Source organism: Phyllostomus discolor, chromosome 4, assembly GCF_004126475.2.
Source record: "Phyllostomus discolor isolate MPI-MPIP mPhyDis1 chromosome 4, mPhyDis1.pri.v3, whole genome shotgun sequence".
Classification (NCBI taxonomy): domain Eukaryota; kingdom Metazoa; phylum Chordata; class Mammalia; order Chiroptera; family Phyllostomidae; genus Phyllostomus; species Phyllostomus discolor.
The window spans coordinates 157,062,522-157,081,046 of NC_040906.2; the positions used below are offsets into that span (position 1 = coordinate 157,062,522).

Here is an 18,525-nt window from a genome sequence, read left to right on the forward strand (position 1 = left end):
ACCTCTCAGCTTCATTCGGCCCAGCCAGCCTGCCTCTCCACACTCTGTGGACTCGATCCTGTGCCTCCCAGCTCCTTTCCGCATCATTCCTTCCCAGGGGTCTTTTCTTGCTTCTTCTGCCTTCTACTGGCTCTGAATTCTTCATGTGTCAGGACCCTCCTGTTTAGTCTAACCAGCTGCCTTGGAAGTGTCACCTGGACTTACATTATTTGGCACAGTCTTATGCTATTGGCTGCCACCCCTACCTCCACTCCAGACCATGAGTCAGCAGGTGTTTTCTGTGAAGGGCCAGATGATAGTCAATGTAGGCTTTTAAGCCATAGAAAGCTCTGTTATAACTACTCAGTTCTGCTCTGGTAGCATGAAAACACCCAGAAACAAATATCTAAAGTGAAGGAGCATGGCTTTATTCCAATGAAACTTTATTTGTGAATACTAAAATTTGAATTTCACTTTTTCACATATCACAACATATTTATCTTTGGGGGTTTTCCCAAATACTTAAAAATGGAAAAGCCATACTTAAGACATTTGCAATTAAAAGTGAATTACTTAGTAATAAATCTAACAATTTAGGAACAAGATCTACATGAGGAAAATTATTAAACTCTGATAGAAGAAATAAAGAAGAACTAAATAAATGGAGAAATAGTTCCTATTTATGGGTAGAAAGACTCAATATAGTTGAATTCTTCCCCAGTCAATCATTGCATTCCTAATTGTAATCCCAGTATGTTATTTTGTGGATATCAACAAACTCATTCTAAAATTTATATGGAGAGGGAAAAGCTAGAATAGTCAAAATAATGTTGAAAGGAAACAAAGTCAAAGGACTTATAATTCCTGACTTCAAGACTTACTATATATAAAGCAACAATATTCAAGACAGTGTGGTATTATTGAAGGAGTAGACAGTAGAATAGAGAGCTCCAAAATAGACCCATGTAAATTTTACCAGCTGACCTTTGATAAAGGGACAAAGTCTATACAATGGAACGAAGATAGTCTTTCCAACAAATGGTGCTAGAACAACTGGACATTCTCATGCAAGAAAAAAAATGAAAAACAATCTAACTAAACATAGACTTTACATCCTTCACCCACAAACAGAACTCAAAATGGAACACAGGCCCAAGTTGAAATGCAAAACTATAAAACTCCTAGAAGATAACACAGGAGAGAACCTGGACGACCTTGGGTATAGTCATGACTTTTTAGATACAACACCAGAGGCGTGGCCTATGAAAGAAATGAATGATAAGGTGGACTTCAATTTTTCAAAATTAAAAACTACTCTCCAAGATTCAGTGCCAACAAAATGAGAACATAAACCAGCAGGTGGGAGAAAATATTTTCAAAAGACACCTCATAAAACTAAATATATATTTTATCATACAGTCTAGCAATCACACTCCTTGGCACTTGCCAAAAGGTGTTGCAAACTTAATGTCCACACAAGAACCTGCATGTGAATATTTATAACGCTTTATTTATAATTGCCAAAATATGTCCTCTAGTGGTGAATTGATAAACTGTGGTATATTTAGACAATGAAATATTATTTAGCACTAAAAATAAATGTGCTATCAAGCTACGACAAGACATAAAGGAACCTTAAATACATATTACCAAATAAAGGAAGCCCATGTGAAAAGTCTATATACTTGGGATTCCAGCTGTATGCCACTCTGGAAAAGGTGTCACTAGGGAGACAGTAAAAGGTCAGTGGTCATCAGATGCTGAGGGGAGGAAGGGATGACGGGGCAGAGTCTGGAGGATTTGTGGGGCAGTGAAAATAGTCTGTGTGATAATCTGATGGTGAGAGCCTGCCATTTTATGTTTATCCAAACCCAGCATCAGAAGTGAATGCTAATGTAAGTTATGTACTTTGGGTGGTAATGATGAATCACTGCAGGTTCATCCATTGTAACAAATGTGCCCTCTGGTGGGGGATGTAAACAATGGGGGTGGGGTGGGGGCGGGATATGGGATTCTGTGCACTTTCTGCTCAAGTTTTTGTGAACCTAAAAGTGCTCTAACAAGTTAGTCTACTAATAAAAATACCAGATTTTTAAAACTGCAAGTAAAACAATTTTCTTAAACTATTCTTAGTTCATAGGCCATACAAAAATATCTAATAGGAATCTTGGTCTGGGGCTTAAGTTTGCCAACTGTACTCATATTTTTCAGCCTATCTGATAACTCTATTTGGATAGCCAGAAGGCATCACAAGCTTAACATATTCCCAAATGGAAATCTTGCTCTTCCCTGTGAACCTGTTTCTTCCTTTGTTTTACTTTTGTCAGTTGATGGCACTGCAGTCTAGCTGCTTGACCAAAACCTAGACTCTGAGGACCAGGCACCAAGGACACTTGTGTTCATATGCACAGTGCCAGAAAGGCTCCCGGGTGCACTGTAGGCAGTCAGAAAAGATTGGCTAGTGAATGGGTGACTTTCTTTGCCTTTGGCTTCTTCATTTTCCACCTGGGGATATATTTACTTTGCAGGAGTGAGGAGTAGGGAAGGGCATTAAGAAGGAGAGATAACATATATGAAATGACCTCACGTGTACCTGGCATGTAGCAGGCAGTGTGTAGACACTAGAAATAGGGGTCATTATTTGTGAAGTAGATATGTTTTTTCAAGGAATTAAGAACAACAGAATAATAATAGCAGCTACATTTTTTTTTACCCTGTAAAACGTGCCAGATGTTTTTCTAAGAATTTGCCTGGGTTATCTCATTTTATCCTTATGTAGACCCTGTGGAAACAGTCATCAATTCTGTGCCACAATGCCAACACCAAACATGCAGTGACTTGTCCGAGTTCCTACCGTAGACCCTAGAGTCGTAGTTTCACCTCCATTCCTTATAAAGCAAGCATAAGATATTCCCCAAATGGCATTGGATGTTAATGATATAATTTTTCATATGAGAGTTATTCACAGCTTCCTACCACGAAATGGAGCATCCTCAGCCAAGTGCTTCCACAGTGTCCTGCGTCTGCTGCTACCTTAGCATGAATTGTACCACAATGCCATCACTCTATTTGGTGCTTTGCTTCTGCCCCTGCTGTAGCACTCATCATGCACAGTAGCAGCCACCCACAAATAAACACTGGCCTCAGCCCTCTTCATTCTTTCAGAGACCTTCCATCTCTGGATGCCAGTGTTTTAAAGCCATGTTTCTTCCTTGGCCATGCTAGCATTGTAAGAAACTAACTCTGCGTGGAGAAGCCAGTTCATTAGTAAAGCTGTGCCGGATAAAGTCTCCCATGTTCCTCACACTTGAAAGAGCACTAGTTATAAAAGTAAGACTTACAATTAATTTACCTGTTTTATAACCTGTAATGACCATCATGTTTCCTTATATTTAATTACTGGAACTGTTTCTTTCTCTTAGAGTTCAACACTATGAAACATTTGTTCTGCTTTCTGTAATAATAGGGTATTTTAATGTAATGCAAGTATATACAATTTATCTTTACATTTTGCTAGAAATATATTTTGTTAATTTAAACATAATGAAGAAAACTATGTTGGAAATGACTAACAGACAGAACTATTAGTCTCAGAGCTTTGAAATGCCAAAAATCACCTGAATGGAAAAGGAGCCCAAAAAGTAGGGTTTGCCCATAAAATGTGAAAGAACCAAGTGTCTTCACGTAAAGAATTACTTTGCACCTTCAGGAAACGAGGTACAAACCTCGAGGTGCAAACCACTGTAAGCCCCAGACCAAATATTCCTATTAGATATTTTTGTATGGCCTATGAACTAAGAATAGTTTAAGCAAACCCCAGACTCACTCCCCCAGCACCCTGTGGCGATTGCTGTCTCGGCACCAATCACACCACAACTAATAAGTCTGTTTGACTTTTTTCTTGTCTCTTTACTCAAGCACCTAGCTAGAGTAGTTAATCTGTCACCCTCACGCATGTTCTAAAATAGGATCGGAAGAACCAATTTCAATAGCAACATCTATAGACTGGAAAATCCTTTAAATTGCATGAATGATAATAAATGAGATTTTTGTAGGGCAGCGTGTACGTTTCCCAGGAATGTGATATTAGAGTCCTCGTCTATTCTAAGGTTTCTTCAGCGTCTTCGAGAAGGCTATACTTCTGCAACCTGAATGTAGCCTTAGAAATTTCAAATGAAGCAAATGGTCCTATGTCCACATGTGAAGGAAAATAACAGAACCTCAAAGTGGTCTCTAGACCTTTCTTTATGTTTAACTAGTGTATTTTAATTATTGTTTTACCTTTGTGGTTTTAAACATTCTTTAAAAATATTCTGGGAAACTTGGTTTTCTCTTTTTTTCATGTTCTAACGGATGGAAAAGTTTATTGCTTTTTCATGAATTGAAAATAAAATAGTACTTTTAAATGTTTGACATTAAGGTCTTTGACAAATTTGTACAGGGGTACTATGATGGGAAGAAAGCCACCTGACAAATTTTTTAACTTAAGATATCAATAATCAAGGCACAGATTAATACATACCGCTCCGAACCCGACACTTACCTTCATTTGGATATGTTGTCACAACTGTTAGTTGAAATGTCTCCCACACCCTTTTTAACACCTTTGATTGGGTAACACCTTTGATTGAGTAGTCCTTGATGAGGATTCACTGTGACCAGGACCCCCTACGAAGGCTTTCAACAACTTTTCACATTTCCCTCAGGAACTGTATTTTTCAAGCCTGTGAATTTCAGTAAATAATCCTAGAGATGCTCTTCCTGGATGCTCAACAGCCATGACCATAAAGTAGGATGGGCCTGCACCAAGGTCTCATAGGGAAAACATGAGATAAGTTACATGCATGTGATTCATCCAGGGCAAAAACACTTAGCTGCATAAAAAGAAACATAATATATAACATTTATCACAGATTTACCATAAACAGAAACTGTGTGGAGAGCTATGGTCTACACTCTGATTGCCTACACAATATCCACTCCCTTTTTTCTTTATACAGTACTCCATTTGACTTGGGACAATAGTGCATGTAGCCATAAAAACTCAATTTGCTTGGTTCTTTTGCTGGTATGGGGAACCACAGGATCTAGACCTCACAAATAGAATGTAAATAGGAGTGTATGTGGTAGTGTTTGTAAGAAACCTGTTGTTTTCTAAAAATAGTGACAGACGTAGCTGGCACCTGGCTTTTGTTTTATTGCTCTCTCTTCTTTCTGCTTTGAATGCAGATGTAATGTCTAGAGACATGGCAGCAATTTTGTTACAATGAAACCATATGCTATGATCAGCCAAGTAGGAAAAAACAAGGAACCCGGTTTGTTGGCACTCCAAACTGCCTAATCCAGGTTTTGTGGGAAAAACAAAACCCATAATTGTTTAAGCCATTTTGTTGACACATAACCATCCATAACTGTGGGGTACATATGCATTTTCCAGGTTCTCAAAACAGTCATTTGAAATAGGTATTACTATTGTCACTGGACAGATGAAATGAGGCACATATTGTTGAATTGTTTTCCTGACCTCATTATGTCAGCAAGTATAGGAGCCAGGATTTGAGGTCAGTCAGTATGACCTAGAGCCCATGAGCTTGGTTCACTATGTGTCTGTGGTAGTTCGTAGTCCCAGGAGATTAATTCCATTTGGTGGTTGCAGGGAGGGATGATCTTGCAAAGGTTGTATAGGAAATGGATTTAGAGTTGAATCTTGTAGAATGGGTAGGCTTTTGACATACAGATGTTGAAAAAGTTAGGACGAGGACCTCTGAGGTGGAGAAAAGGCATTGCCTGACTGTGGAGAACAGTGGGATTGCTGGCTTAGCAAAGGGCCCATAAAGTTGCTGAAATGGAGTTCAGTTTTAAAAAGGAGGTTGGGGTCACACCAGGAGAGTGTCTCAATACAAGGACGAAAAGTTTGAGCTACGTTTAAATGTTGGGACTGGATTTAAGGGAGAACTACTGAATTCTAATTGGTGTTGTTCAGATAAAGCATTTCGACAGAAGTATTTATGAATGTTTCTTAAATGATAGAGACATTTACAAAGTAGACTTGTATGTTTTATTATCCTTACTTGATTTATTTTTCTTACCTAAAAATAAACTTAAGGTTCCAGTTGTAGAGGTGTGGTAGATGAATAATATAGAAAATCCTTTTGCTTTAAACGCAGGCGCCACCTTGTGGATAAAAAAAATTCTGAGTGTAATGGCTTTGAAATGAAAATTACATTGATGGAGTTTCTCATAGCTAAAACTTATGGTTCATTTTCTGTCTATAGGAATCTCTTGAAGAGCTTTGTGCGAAGATTGTATTGTGTCTTGATTATATAATCATTTAAAAGTTATTTATGCTGTTGTATTTAATTTACTTGATGGATTACGAATTCAAGATTGTGATAATTTGCCATTTTGCTGTACTGTACAGAAAAGAAATCCCAACAAACAAAATATAAAATAGAGGGGAAGTGTGCTAATTTATTCTTATGAACAGCCATAAACCACCTGTAGTTTTCAGCGGCAGAATGCGCATGGACGTGCCTGTGCACCTGTGGGCACGGTTTTATGTTTAGGAAAGACCTTGGTTATCTGGCTTTAACATGCGAACTTCTTCAGGCGACTCTATCCACAAACCCCCAAGTAAGTAATTTGAAAGTTAGTAATTTGAACTTCCCTCAAGCAAGGAATGAGGAAGATAGCCTTAGAGACAGGAGATACAAAATGTTTCGAAGATACTGGCTTACCTGTTCATGAGGCAGGAAAGAAGGCACACTGAGACTTGCCATGAGGATTAAAGACAGTCCCTCCCAGCAGCTAGTCCAAGAAGCAACATAAAAGGGGGAGGAGAAATACAGGGAAGGAAAAGAACAACAAGGCAGATTTGAGGGGGTGGATGCTTGGTGATGTGGGAGGGGGAGCCCAAGAGGAAAGGCAGGGATGCTGAGGGGTCCGGGTGCCCCATCGGGCCTAGCGCTGCTCTCCTGGAGCCGGGCAGGTGAGGTCTGGGCACTGATGAGGATGGCCCTTCCCATCACGCCTTGTGCAGAATGCCACCTGAGACCCCACTCTCCTCTTCCATTTGTTTCCGGTCCCATGTGCTGCCTGAGAATATTGCTGGACCAGGAGCCCCAGCATCCCAGTTTGTACAGCTTTCACTAGAGATCACACAATTTCAACTCTTCACTCACCAGCCCTGCCTGTACTGGTGGCCAGAGGACACATTTGCACTGAGTGTTCGAGAGTGCCTCCTCCAGGGGGCAATCAGACCTCTCCACTGCTGAATTGGCATGTGGTAACCCTCACTGGTATCTTCAGAGACCACCACCTCCTACTGCAATTGTCACTTTTACCTCTATTGCTTTGTCCCCCTGACCACAGTCACCTACCAAATCTTATTCCAAGTTGATCAAAATGAGTAGAGAGTCTCAGCATTTGGGGTAGGAGTCACCTGTGGCCTTCCTGCAGTTCACATGACCTAGCTTGCCACAGATGCAGCAGGGGTTCTGTCATGAGACTGTCGCCTCCCCAGGTAGCACTGTCCAGTTCTCTCTTTCAAGTTTGGTCCCCTGTATTCTGCCACCTATGTCAGATGTGGGTGGTGGCAGAGACAGAATATTCCATACAGAGGCTCTCATGCCCCACCTAGGGTTGCAGCAAACCTCTTGGTCTGATCTGAAGAAGCCCCAGCTCTGCCTCCACTCAGGTGGGAGTGTCGCTGAGCAGAAGCCATGCCCAGCCCAGTTAGGTGTCTGTAATGTTTTCCACCTTCCTACTGCAGCCTGGACCACTGGGATTTTTCCACCTTGTATTTCTTGATGTCTGTTGTTATTCACACTTGCTTTGTCCAGGGTTGGTGCCTCCCTCTAACCTAAGCTAGCTCCTCCAGTTTGGTGAGTGAGTGGATGTGTCAAGATAGTAACCATTAGCTCCCCCTCCGCCACTCTGTGCTCTGAACTCTCTGGGGACACCCTCTTCCTGTTGGTGTTCCTCGAGTGACCTTTGCTCCCATCTGTCCTGAGTTGAGTGCCAGACTAGATGTCGATGGGTATTTCTTACTGAAAGGCCTCAGTGTGACCAACATAGGCTTCGCAGGATGTAAACTCAGCGTCCTCAGTTGTCCTCTGTAAATGGGCATGTTTGCCATCCCATCCTTCTACAGGGGGCTCTTCTTCAGGCCGTTCTTCTGGGTAGGTGATAACAGATTCACCATACTGTACATTGTGAGGACAGGGAAACACTGTATTCCTACACAAACACAGATTCTCTGGAAAAATACATTAGGACAACCAGTCACCAAAGATAAAAAAATTGGAATTGAACAGACTCGCAGGGGTGTCCAACCTTCTGGCGTCTCTGGGCCACACTGGGAGAAGAAGGGTGCCACATATTAAATACATTGCAACACGTACTCACAAAAAAAACCTCATAATGTTTTAAGTAAATATACGATTCTGTGTTGGGCCGCATCCGCAGCTGTCCTGGGCTGCCTGTGGCCCGCGGGCGGGCAGCAGGTCCGACCAGATGCCCCTGTGTGCCAGTGAGCGCAAGTGAGGCTTGCAAATGCTGGCTGTTTCCATGAGTGCGACCCCGCCTTCCTGGTAGGGTTTTGTTTTGTTTTTCGAAGTGTGCCCTTTTCAAAGCACTTAGGGGCATTCCTGGCTAAAGCATCTTTTAGAAGAAGTTATGTTATAATGAGAGAAAAACAAACCACAGGACAGTAAGACAAGAGGTGAAGACAAAACAACCCTGGCGTGGGGCTTTCCTGTGCGGGTTTCCCGAGTGAGCAGACGGACGGACGTGGACGGACGTGGACGGACATGGACGGACGTGGAGCCCCCAGGCTGCGGAGGATGCCTCTTGTCTCTCGGTGGTATCTGCCTTTGTGCGGGCGTCCCGGGCCTCGGAGGTTATCGTGAACGCCAGTTGAGCGAAATGAGCGCAGCTGACAGGATTTAAAGGCCCAGAGCGACCTTTCTAATCCATCTGTTCCCCATCCTGTGCCTTAGGCCGTGCCTCTTCCGCAGGAACACTGCATTCCTGCTCCTGTGAAGGGGGCTGCAGTCATTTCCCGAATGTCAGTCAAAGCCTCTCCCCTCAAGGAGCTGGGGAGATTCAGGCTTCTCCTCCGACTGGGCAGGAAAGGAGCTGTAAAGGCTTCTGGGGTAATGAGATGAGCGCTGGTCTTTTTACCACATATGCTCGACCTCTTCACGTCTTCAAGTCGTTCAGAAATATAACTCACAGTTCTCTGTTCTCTCCGGTTAGATCAATTAATTAACAGGAGAGATTAATTAAAATTAGATTAAAATTAATTCTGAATTTAAAAACACACTTAGGGAGATAAATTAGTCTATAATTTATTATAAAATAAATTCGCCAATATTAAGTGAAAGCTGCATGTTGGACATTATTTTAAGGGCTGTGGATACAAAAATAGATGAAGTCCCTGTTTGCTGGGTTTTATATCCTTTGAGTGGGGAAGCAGAAAATAATCAAATAGACAAATAAAAATGTGCGTTATGTCGAGGGGCAGTAACTGCTACGAGGAAGAATAAAGCAAACTAAGGGTATAGGGAGTGTGGAGTGCTGGGGGGTGGGGCATTGTTTTACACAAGAAGGTCAGAGAGGGCCTGCCCTCTCGGGTAGGATGGTGTCTGAAAAGAGGTGTGAAGGACCTGAGGGAGTGAGCCACACTGAGGGAGAGTGACCCAGGCAGAGACAACAGCTAGTTGTAAACACTGGGGTCCTCTGCTCAATGTATCCAAAGAACCTTTTGTGTTACAGTGAAGAATCTGGATTTTTTTTAAAATGAGATAAAAAGTCATTGGAGAGTTTTGAGTAAAGGAATGACATAATTTTATTTATGTTTTTAAAGGACCAATTTGATATTAAAAGCTGTGTGAGGGGGCAAAGAGAAAGTTCATAGGAGGCTTTTATGCACAACTAGGAGGACAGTGGATTGGACTAGAGTGATATTGATGGGAATAGCACTGAGTGGAGACTGGAATCTGGAACAATTTTGAAGATCGAGTCCACAGGAGTGGATGAGGGATCCGATGTGAGTTAGGAGCAAATACGAGGAGTCGGGGAGTGACTGACTGGGTTTTAGCCTACATGACTGAGAGTTGCTGCTTGCCGAGATGGTGGGGCTGGGACAGGAGCAGGTCTGAAGGCTGATGGAGCGGTTCAGAGTGCAGAATGGGCGTGTTCAGTTTGAGCTGCTTGTCAGGCATTCAAATGGTGATGTGACATTGGCAGTTGGATGTAGTAGTCTGGAGTTCAAGGGTGAGGTTAGGGCTGGAGATGCCAACTTGAGTACAATGGGAGTATAGATAGCTTTTTTTATTTTTTATTTTTATTCATTGATTTTTTTTCTGAGAAGGGGAGAGAGAGTAAGAGGAAGGGAGAGAGAGAGAAACATCAATTTGTTGTTCCAGTTATCTCTGCATTCATTGATTCTTCTGTGTGCCCTGACTGCACATAGAACCCACAACTTTGGCGTATTGGGATGACTCTCTAATCACCTTGAGCTCTCCAGCCAGGGCCCAGCATATAGATAGTTTTAGAGCCATGGGATTCCATGATCATCCACAGAATGAATGGAGAGAGGGAAGAGGAGGTCTGGGAGCAGAGCATCTGGGCATCTCCAAAGCTTCAGGGTGGGAAGGGGATGGAGAGGGTGCAGCTAGTGAAGTACAAGGAACCAACAGGGGGAGCTCAGCCAGAAGCAAGGGAAGACATTAATCTGGAAGGTGAGTGATCAACTTTGCTAACTTTTGCTGGCTTGAATAAGATTAATTATTGATAAATGGCTATTGGATTTGGCCATTGGACTTGGAGGTCACTGGTGACTTTGGCCAAGAGCATTTTTAGAGGAACAATGTGAACAAAACTCAACAGAGATGGTTCAAGACAGAACATAGTTCCTGAGGAACTTTTTTATGAAGGAGAGCATGAAAGGAGCTATGGAATCAAGGGAGGGTATTTTTCTTTCTTAAGATAAAGGCTGCGCTGCATATTTGTATGCTGGTGGGGAATTACCACCCAGTAGAAAGAATAGAGGGGACAATTGCAGACAGAAGTTTGCACAAGTGGCAAAACATGCTGACTCAGGTGTGGGTAGGTGGCTGGTAGACATGGTGGTGAGAGCCTTTGGAAGATCACGAGGAGAAGAGGGTGGAGGGGAGAGGTGCATGTGAGAATAGTAGAAAGGGAGTGAACTGACCACATCAGTGTCCCACATGCTGCCCCCAGGGCATGGGAACTAGCAGGGGCTCCTAAAACACCAGTCACTGGGCCTCCCTCTGCAAGTTGCTGATGCAATTAAGTCTGGGGAGGCACCCAAGGACTTGCAGTTTTCATAAGGTGCCAGGGATGCTGATGCTGCTGGACCAGAGATTCCACTTTGGGAACCAGTGGGCTTGGGAAGTGGGAAATAAGTTAAACTGTCGGGAGCAGCACTAAGGCCTCCTTGTGTCAAGTCCATCATTCATGTAAAATGAATTTAGTCCCTGTGGTTGTGGGTTTTTCTGCAGCCTTCTTCAGTAGCTCAACAGCTGGCACCAGAAGGTACAGAGCTGGACTTCAAAAAAAAATGAGGACTTGATATCACCAGCATATTTGGGAAGTTTGACTTCTCTGTGATGTATTTGTGTTTGAAATTTACTATTGTTGGGTTTACAAGTCAAATAAAATAATATCCACTTCTGGTCTCATACTACAAGGAGAAACATAAGCCTCTCTCCCTAAAATACCTGTTAACCATACTGTTACAAAATTCTGAAGTATACTTGGAATAACTAAATTTTGTTTTTTTAATGTTATGAGATTATATCCATCACAAGTGAATTTCAAGACTATTATATTGGTCTTTGCAAATATTTATATTCTCCTATGAAAATAAGTGCACAGCCTTGCACACAGAAGATGAGTATTGGAAATGAGAACTCAGTTGTTTGAGTGAGGGCCACAGCTCATTAATCAGAATGTGAAAAATTCCTTATTATTATGGAAGTCAGTTCTTTTTCCATAATTCAGAGATAGCATGTTAAGCAACAATTTAAATAAAGCAATATATTTTTATCTTAGGCAAGTATTGATTTTTATGTAACAGCTAGTTTTCTTTTTATTAAAAACAGATTTTGCTGGAGCCGGGCGTGATCCAGGATGTGTTGGCAGCTGGCAGCCACCTGCAGCTCTTGGAGCTTCTCAATTTATGTTCCCACTATCTCATCCAGGTATGTGAGCCTGCACCCTGCTTATATGCCCTTCACATCACTTCCCTCTGCAGTTGCCAGCTGTGTGCCCCACCAACTGGAGCCCAGTGAGTGACTGGTAAAATGGAAGGTGGGAAGCTGGGATCTGTGCTGGTAGAATTTCTGCAGGACACAAGCTGAGCGGCTCCTAGGAGCCAGCTGCAGCTCTTATGTCCTGTCTCATGTCCCCCACCCTCCATGCCCACCCCAGCTCCCCACCACCCTTGGACAATAGAGTAACTCAGCAACCACGCACAGGGTTCACTGATGGAGCAGAGAGATGGTGCTGGGACAGATCTTCATTGGAAGCAGCGTTGTCTGGTTTCCACAGTGAAATAACCACAGATGCATGGAAAATCGGAGTCATTGAAGGTTTCAGTAACAGAAGCTAACATATCCAACATCATAGATTATTAATCACCACATGTACTCCCCAGGCAATAAATGCTGGAAAAGGATGAGTGACCTGTGCATTCTTCCCCTAATTGGCGGGGGTGATTCAGAAGGCTCTGTGAGGGGGAGGGTGAAAAAAACCTACTGTGAGTTCACAGACGTTTCATGTTTAGTCCTCAACAACTTTGCATATTTTTATAGGCAAAAAATCAAAGATTTGAAATGTGCCCAGTTTGCCCCATGTGACATGGGAGGCCTTCCTGACTCTAAAGACCATTTTTAATTCCTGGATGAAAAGCCTTTGGCTTGGTAGAAAGATAGAGGACTTCTCAGCAGATAGTATGACCATGAAGCTTTTTATTTCACAGAGAGTTAAGTACTAATTCCCTATATTGGGATCCTCCGATTTCCTCCACTTTTTTAAATTTTGCTTGCATTTATTACAGCAGTATAACAACAGTGAAAATAAATTTAAAAAATGATAAATTGCCCTGGCTGGCATAGCTCAGTGGACTGTGAACCAAAGCATCACAGGTTTGATTCCCAGTCAGGGCACATGCCTGGGTTGCAGGCCACAGCCCCCAGCAACCACACATTGATGTTTCTCTCTCTCTCTCTCTCTCTCTCTTTCTCTCTCTCTTTCTCTCTCTCTTTCTCCCTCCCTTCCTTCTCTATAAATAAATAAATAAATAAATAAATAAAATCTTTTAAAAAAGTGATAAATCCACACACTTTAATTCTACTATCCTAGTGCATATGACATAAGTAAACAGGAAATTTATATTTGTTTCCTGCTCAATTATTTTATTTCCTTCCTAATCTTTTTCTCTAATTCTAAATATGGCCTCTATTGTTGACTCCTGTTATTTACTAGGTAGTTTCCTAGTAAATAGTAGCTCTTCCTGCTATATCATCTTATTTCATCTTCCCAGCAATGATGGGAAATAGGAGCCGCCGCTTCCCAGGGTGATGGTGTGAGGAATGTCAGCCATGTTCAACCAAAGAGCAATTCAAATACAGTATATGGAAGTTTTATCATCATCTCAGCACATTTAATCTAATAGTAAATGTTTAACTATTTTTACCTCATTTTCCCCTCAATATCATCGGGCGATATGGGAGAGCTGTTTTAAATCCCTTTTTGCAAGTAGCAAATGTGAATAACATAGAAAGGTTACATGACTTCAAAGGTGTATGTTTGACTTGTGAAATTGAAATTACATTTATTTGACATTTCTACATCAAATATTGCAACTTGAGCTTTCAGAATCATCACCTGATTCACTTTTTCTGTGGCAGGTATAATCAATGATATATGTTGACAAAAGTTTCATTATCATGCTACTTTATCACAATGCATGTTAAAATAGTGTGTATATACAGGGGTGTGTGTGTGTGTATGTGTATATTTATAAATACTTTTCTCTAAATGAGAATTCTGGATGAACATCAGAAGTTCATAAATATTTTCCCCTACCCCATCAGATGAATTTGTTGAAATACCAAGTGACTGTGTACTTAGGAATTTAACACTTGCAGTTCATTATGTTACTGAGAAAAATATGTAGCCGGCATGCAGATATATTCTGTGGACTCTTCAGTTATTATTAGCCTGCTTGAGCAGTGGTTGAATTCTCTGTTTTTTCTCCAGTATGTTTCATTTCATTCTCTTGTGTAACTTTACTTTTCCATTTTATCTGTGATTGTTGCAAGATGTCCAGTGTGTGGAAGGAAACTTTGCCTGTAAGAGAACCAAAACCATGTGTTATGTAGAAAATTTTACTATGCTAGTCTTTTAAAAATATATACTCTTCCCTTCTTTGGGGATCATAAAACTACTAGACTGAGTCAGTCTGCTTTTATATTTTGACACAGTCTTATAACAATACCTACTTATATTCTTTTGTATTATTGCTCAAATTATTTTTTATTTCATATAGGACCATTTTATTGAGTACATAAAATATTTTTTGTTAAAATGAATAAACTTCAGTGCTTGAAATGTACTTAGAAATTATGTCTGTCACTCAAGGCTACTTCTCCATCCTCGTCTGGTACTTTGTCCATCCAGGAGTTTGCGGGGCCATTCTCCTCACTAAAATGCCTGGTGTTATTTTGTTGTCTTCAAATTACCATTACTTTTCTTTGGGTTTTCTTCCAGAGGTGTGAAGGGTAGACCTCTACTCCCAATACCTTCTGTTGTCCTCCAGGGCTCATTAAAAAGCACCTCCAAGGGAATCCCTTGGTTGATACTCAAGAAGTATTCCCCAGCCCCAAGGCTCCCTGAGCCTCCCGGCTGCCAGCTGTGGCCTTGGCCTGCAGCTCTTCTGCACATGTGTAGCTGCTGCTCCCCCAGCAAATGGAAGGGACACCTTGAGGCCACTGTGTGGGCTCCTTTTTCTTGTCTTTCCTCTAGAAGGCTGCTGAGGGCAGAGTCCCTGAACTGCACAAGCAGATCCCCTCTGTGTTATTAGGGGCAGCTGTTAAATTAGCCTCCCAGGCTGGTGAGGCTCTTGCCTTAATTCCTTTTTATCCCCTCAGCCCTCGGCCCTCACACAGAGCCTGCCTTTGAGAACACCAGTTTCTCAGTGTGTGCTTTCAGAGTAAACGGGGAGGCCAGCAGTGACATGATGCTAATTAATGGGGGTGGGCGTGGGCAGTGGCCACTATAGTCCTCATCCCAAGGTAAGGGATTTGCAAACAACTCCTTAAGTTTGTGTCCTTTCTGACCCCTTTGCAGTGGAATTTCATAGGCCTCTCCTATGCAAACTGTCCTTTTAGTATATTGATAACCGTGACCTATTGGACTTTTATTTGCTCTCTGTATCCAGTCCCAAATAAAATATGAATGCTTCATTCTCTTTTCCTCTCTCTGCTTTCTTCCTTGTCCATTGTGCTCTTTTTAGAATTTTAGCAGAAAGATACACCAGTTCATTAAAGAGCAATTGTTGTCTTTAAAATGGGTCCAGCAATATACATGAATTACTTTGCTTTTCAGAGTATGTGCCCATTCAGTTTTAAATCTTTGCAGGGGTGTCCAACCTTTTGGCATCTCTGGACCACAATGGAAGAAGAAGCGTCTTGGGCCACACATTAAATACATTATAATACATAATCACTTAAAAAATTTCATAATGTTTTACGTAAATTTACAATTTGTGTTGGGCTGCATTCATAGCCATCCTGGGCTGCACGTGGTCCGCAGGCCATGGGTTGGAGATCCCTGTAAGGAATCTCTGCAGACCACCTCAGGAGTGATGGGCTGCAGATGTGGTGGTTTGGGTGTGTCCACTTGTGTACTGAATCCGTCAGAGAAACATTACAAACTTTTTGAAGCCAGATTGTTTCCTGAACTCTGATTTTTCCTAGTCTTTTTAAAAATAATATTAGCTGCTAAGTGTCTCCACATAAATATCAACAGGCAGTTCAAACTTAACATGAGAAAACCTTCCCTTTCTCTATTGATGTCCCATCAATCCACCAGTTGTCTAGAAGTTTGGACCTGGTGTTAGGCTCCTTCCACATCACCATATCTGGTCAGTTACCAAGTTGAGTTGATTTCTTTTCCATTTTTTTAAATCCTCACCCAAGGAAATTTTTTTCATTGCTTGAAGAGAGAGAAAGAGAAAGAGAAACATTGAGTGAAAGACAGACATCAGTTGGTTGCCTTCTTGTATGCACCCAACCAGGGATGGAACCCACATCCTGGGTATGTGCCCTGACCAGAAATCGAACTCACAACCTTTTGGTCTACGGAACAGGGCTCCAACCAACCGAGCCACATCAGCCAGGGCAAGTTGGGTTGATACTACCTCCCAAATATCTGTCAGACCTCATCATTTTCTCCATTGCTAATGTTCTTCCCTTTAGATTCTCACCAGTGTTGGTTACAGGTTCTGATAAGTTCATAGTCTCCTCCTAATGAGTCTGCTTGTCTCTAGCGTCTGGTGCCAAACCACATTCCCCAGGGCCATCATTATCTTTCCCGGGGAAGGCAGCCATCATTTATGGAGGGCTTGTTTGTACTGAGTGTTTGACACAAGGATCCCCATTTTTCCTCTGCTAAGTAATCCCTTAAGGCAAGTGAATTTTTTTTAACAGATGGAAAAACTGAAATTCAGAACTAGGATGTTGATAGGATGTTGCTCTAGAGCACAGGTGGCAAACACAAGGCCCACGGGCCGAATCTGGCCCTCCACCTTGTTTTATTCAGCCTGGCACCTTGTTTCTACCTGGCGGCAGCTCCGAGCTCTCACTTAACTGTTAAGGAGTAGTTACATTTATACAGTCCTAAAATTATATTCAGCCCTTTGAAGGCAACCTCAAGGCTGATGTGGCCCCCGGTGAAAATGAGTTTGACACCCCTGCTCTAGAGTCTGGAAACCTCCACTAGCTTCCCCGCTCACCATTCAGACCCGTTGTTTTACCTACAACAGTCTAGTCTCTTCTCCAAGGCCAGGCCCGCTTCTCTTCCCCTAGTGCCTTTCCTAGCCTGCTGTCTTCTGGACCCTAAGCCTTCCTTTCATGTTGACACTTGCCATTAGGGGAGGGGACTAGGTAGTGAAGATCCTCAGAAGGGCAGAGCCTTTCTGTCATCTCCTTTAGATGGCACCAAGTGGCAGGAGTGGGGGGAACCTCACATACACACACCCTCTCCTCTGCTGACGCACAGTGTGCTACGATCAGGGGTACTGAGCACCGCACTTGGTGTTGTAGCCCCTGAAAGTAATGCATTAGGTGACACATGATGTGCTGACAGTGTCTTTTTTGTAATTAGGTTTTTTTAAAAAGTTTGTACATTTTGGGCCCTGGCTGGTGAAGTTCAGTGGATTAAGCGCAGGCCTGTGAACCAAAGCATCGCGGGTTTGATTCCCAGTCAGGGCACATGCCTTGGTTGCAGGCCATATCCCCAGTATGGGGTGTGCTAGAGGCAACCATACATTGATGTTCCACTCCCTCTCTTTCTCCTCCCTTCCTTCTCTAAAAATAAATAAATAAAATCTTAAAAAAAAAGTTTGTACATTTTGTGTTACCTCCCTCAAGTAGCACATAGTATATTCCATTGTTTGATTGTCAAGTGTTCTTTTTGTTCACCAAATATCATCCTCTATTATGATATGCAATTTAAATATATTGATAAGAAAGGACCCATCAAGAAGACTTTCCAAACAAGACCACCAAAGTGATAAATAAACTCCTTTTATAGGAATGTACTTTTAATATCTATTCCTGGGCAGCAGGTGGCAGTGTGAATCCACCAGAAGTCAGTAGTTAATTTAAAGCAAAAATCGGGAAAAAATGAAAAGAAAAATTATTTATTTTGCTACATATTAGTCTTCTGACCTAATCAGTAAAAAAGTCATTATTCACACCACACTGGGCAATATGCATTGTAATTTTTAACAAATAATAGGACACCGTTAATGTGCTCACAGGAAATACAGTTTTGTCCTGGGCTGCTGTGGTCATTTATCACTGCACTTTGTGAAATCACTCATTTGTTCTAATTTGAATGTAAATGACTCTAAGGTTTTACAAATAAGGTGACAGACTCACATAAATGTAATTGCAGGGTTCATCTCCCTCTTTTTATATATCACTCATTAGGTTATGAATTAAATACATCGTATTAAACCAGGGGCATGTCCAATGATGATATTGTAATGGCAAATTACTCTATGCTATTAGAGGTGTATTTTTTATTCATGGACATTAATTTGTCATTAAGCAGCATTAGTTTAGCACTTTCATGTGAGAGACGTGACCTGAAAGAGGAGACGTGCTGCTGGGATGTGAGGGGAGAGGGACCCAAGTGCTCTAGGTAGAGCCTTCCGTCACCGTCACCGCAAGGGAAACAGAGAAGGGCTTTTTGTTCGTTTGTTTGTTTTTTGTTTTTGTTTTCTGT

The 18,525-nt window shown here is 41.9% G+C and overlaps 1 protein-coding gene across 3 annotated transcripts in view; it reads left to right on the plus strand.

Moving 5' to 3' along the window:
- The window catches only part of KLHL32 (kelch like family member 32), a 188,993-nt gene that overhangs the window by 85,897 nt on the left and 84,571 nt on the right, over positions 1 to 18,525 (plus strand). For all 3 annotated transcript variants that reach the window (XR_004902836.1, XM_028509523.2, XM_036024502.1), the window contains exon 5: positions 12,111 to 12,209. Coding sequence is in view for 2 of the 3 variants with exons in the window: in XM_028509523.2 (XP_028365324.1) it covers positions 12,111 to 12,209 (99 nt within the window). In the remaining variant the exon portion in view is untranslated. The remainder of the gene's footprint in view (positions 1 to 12,110; positions 12,210 to 18,525) is intronic.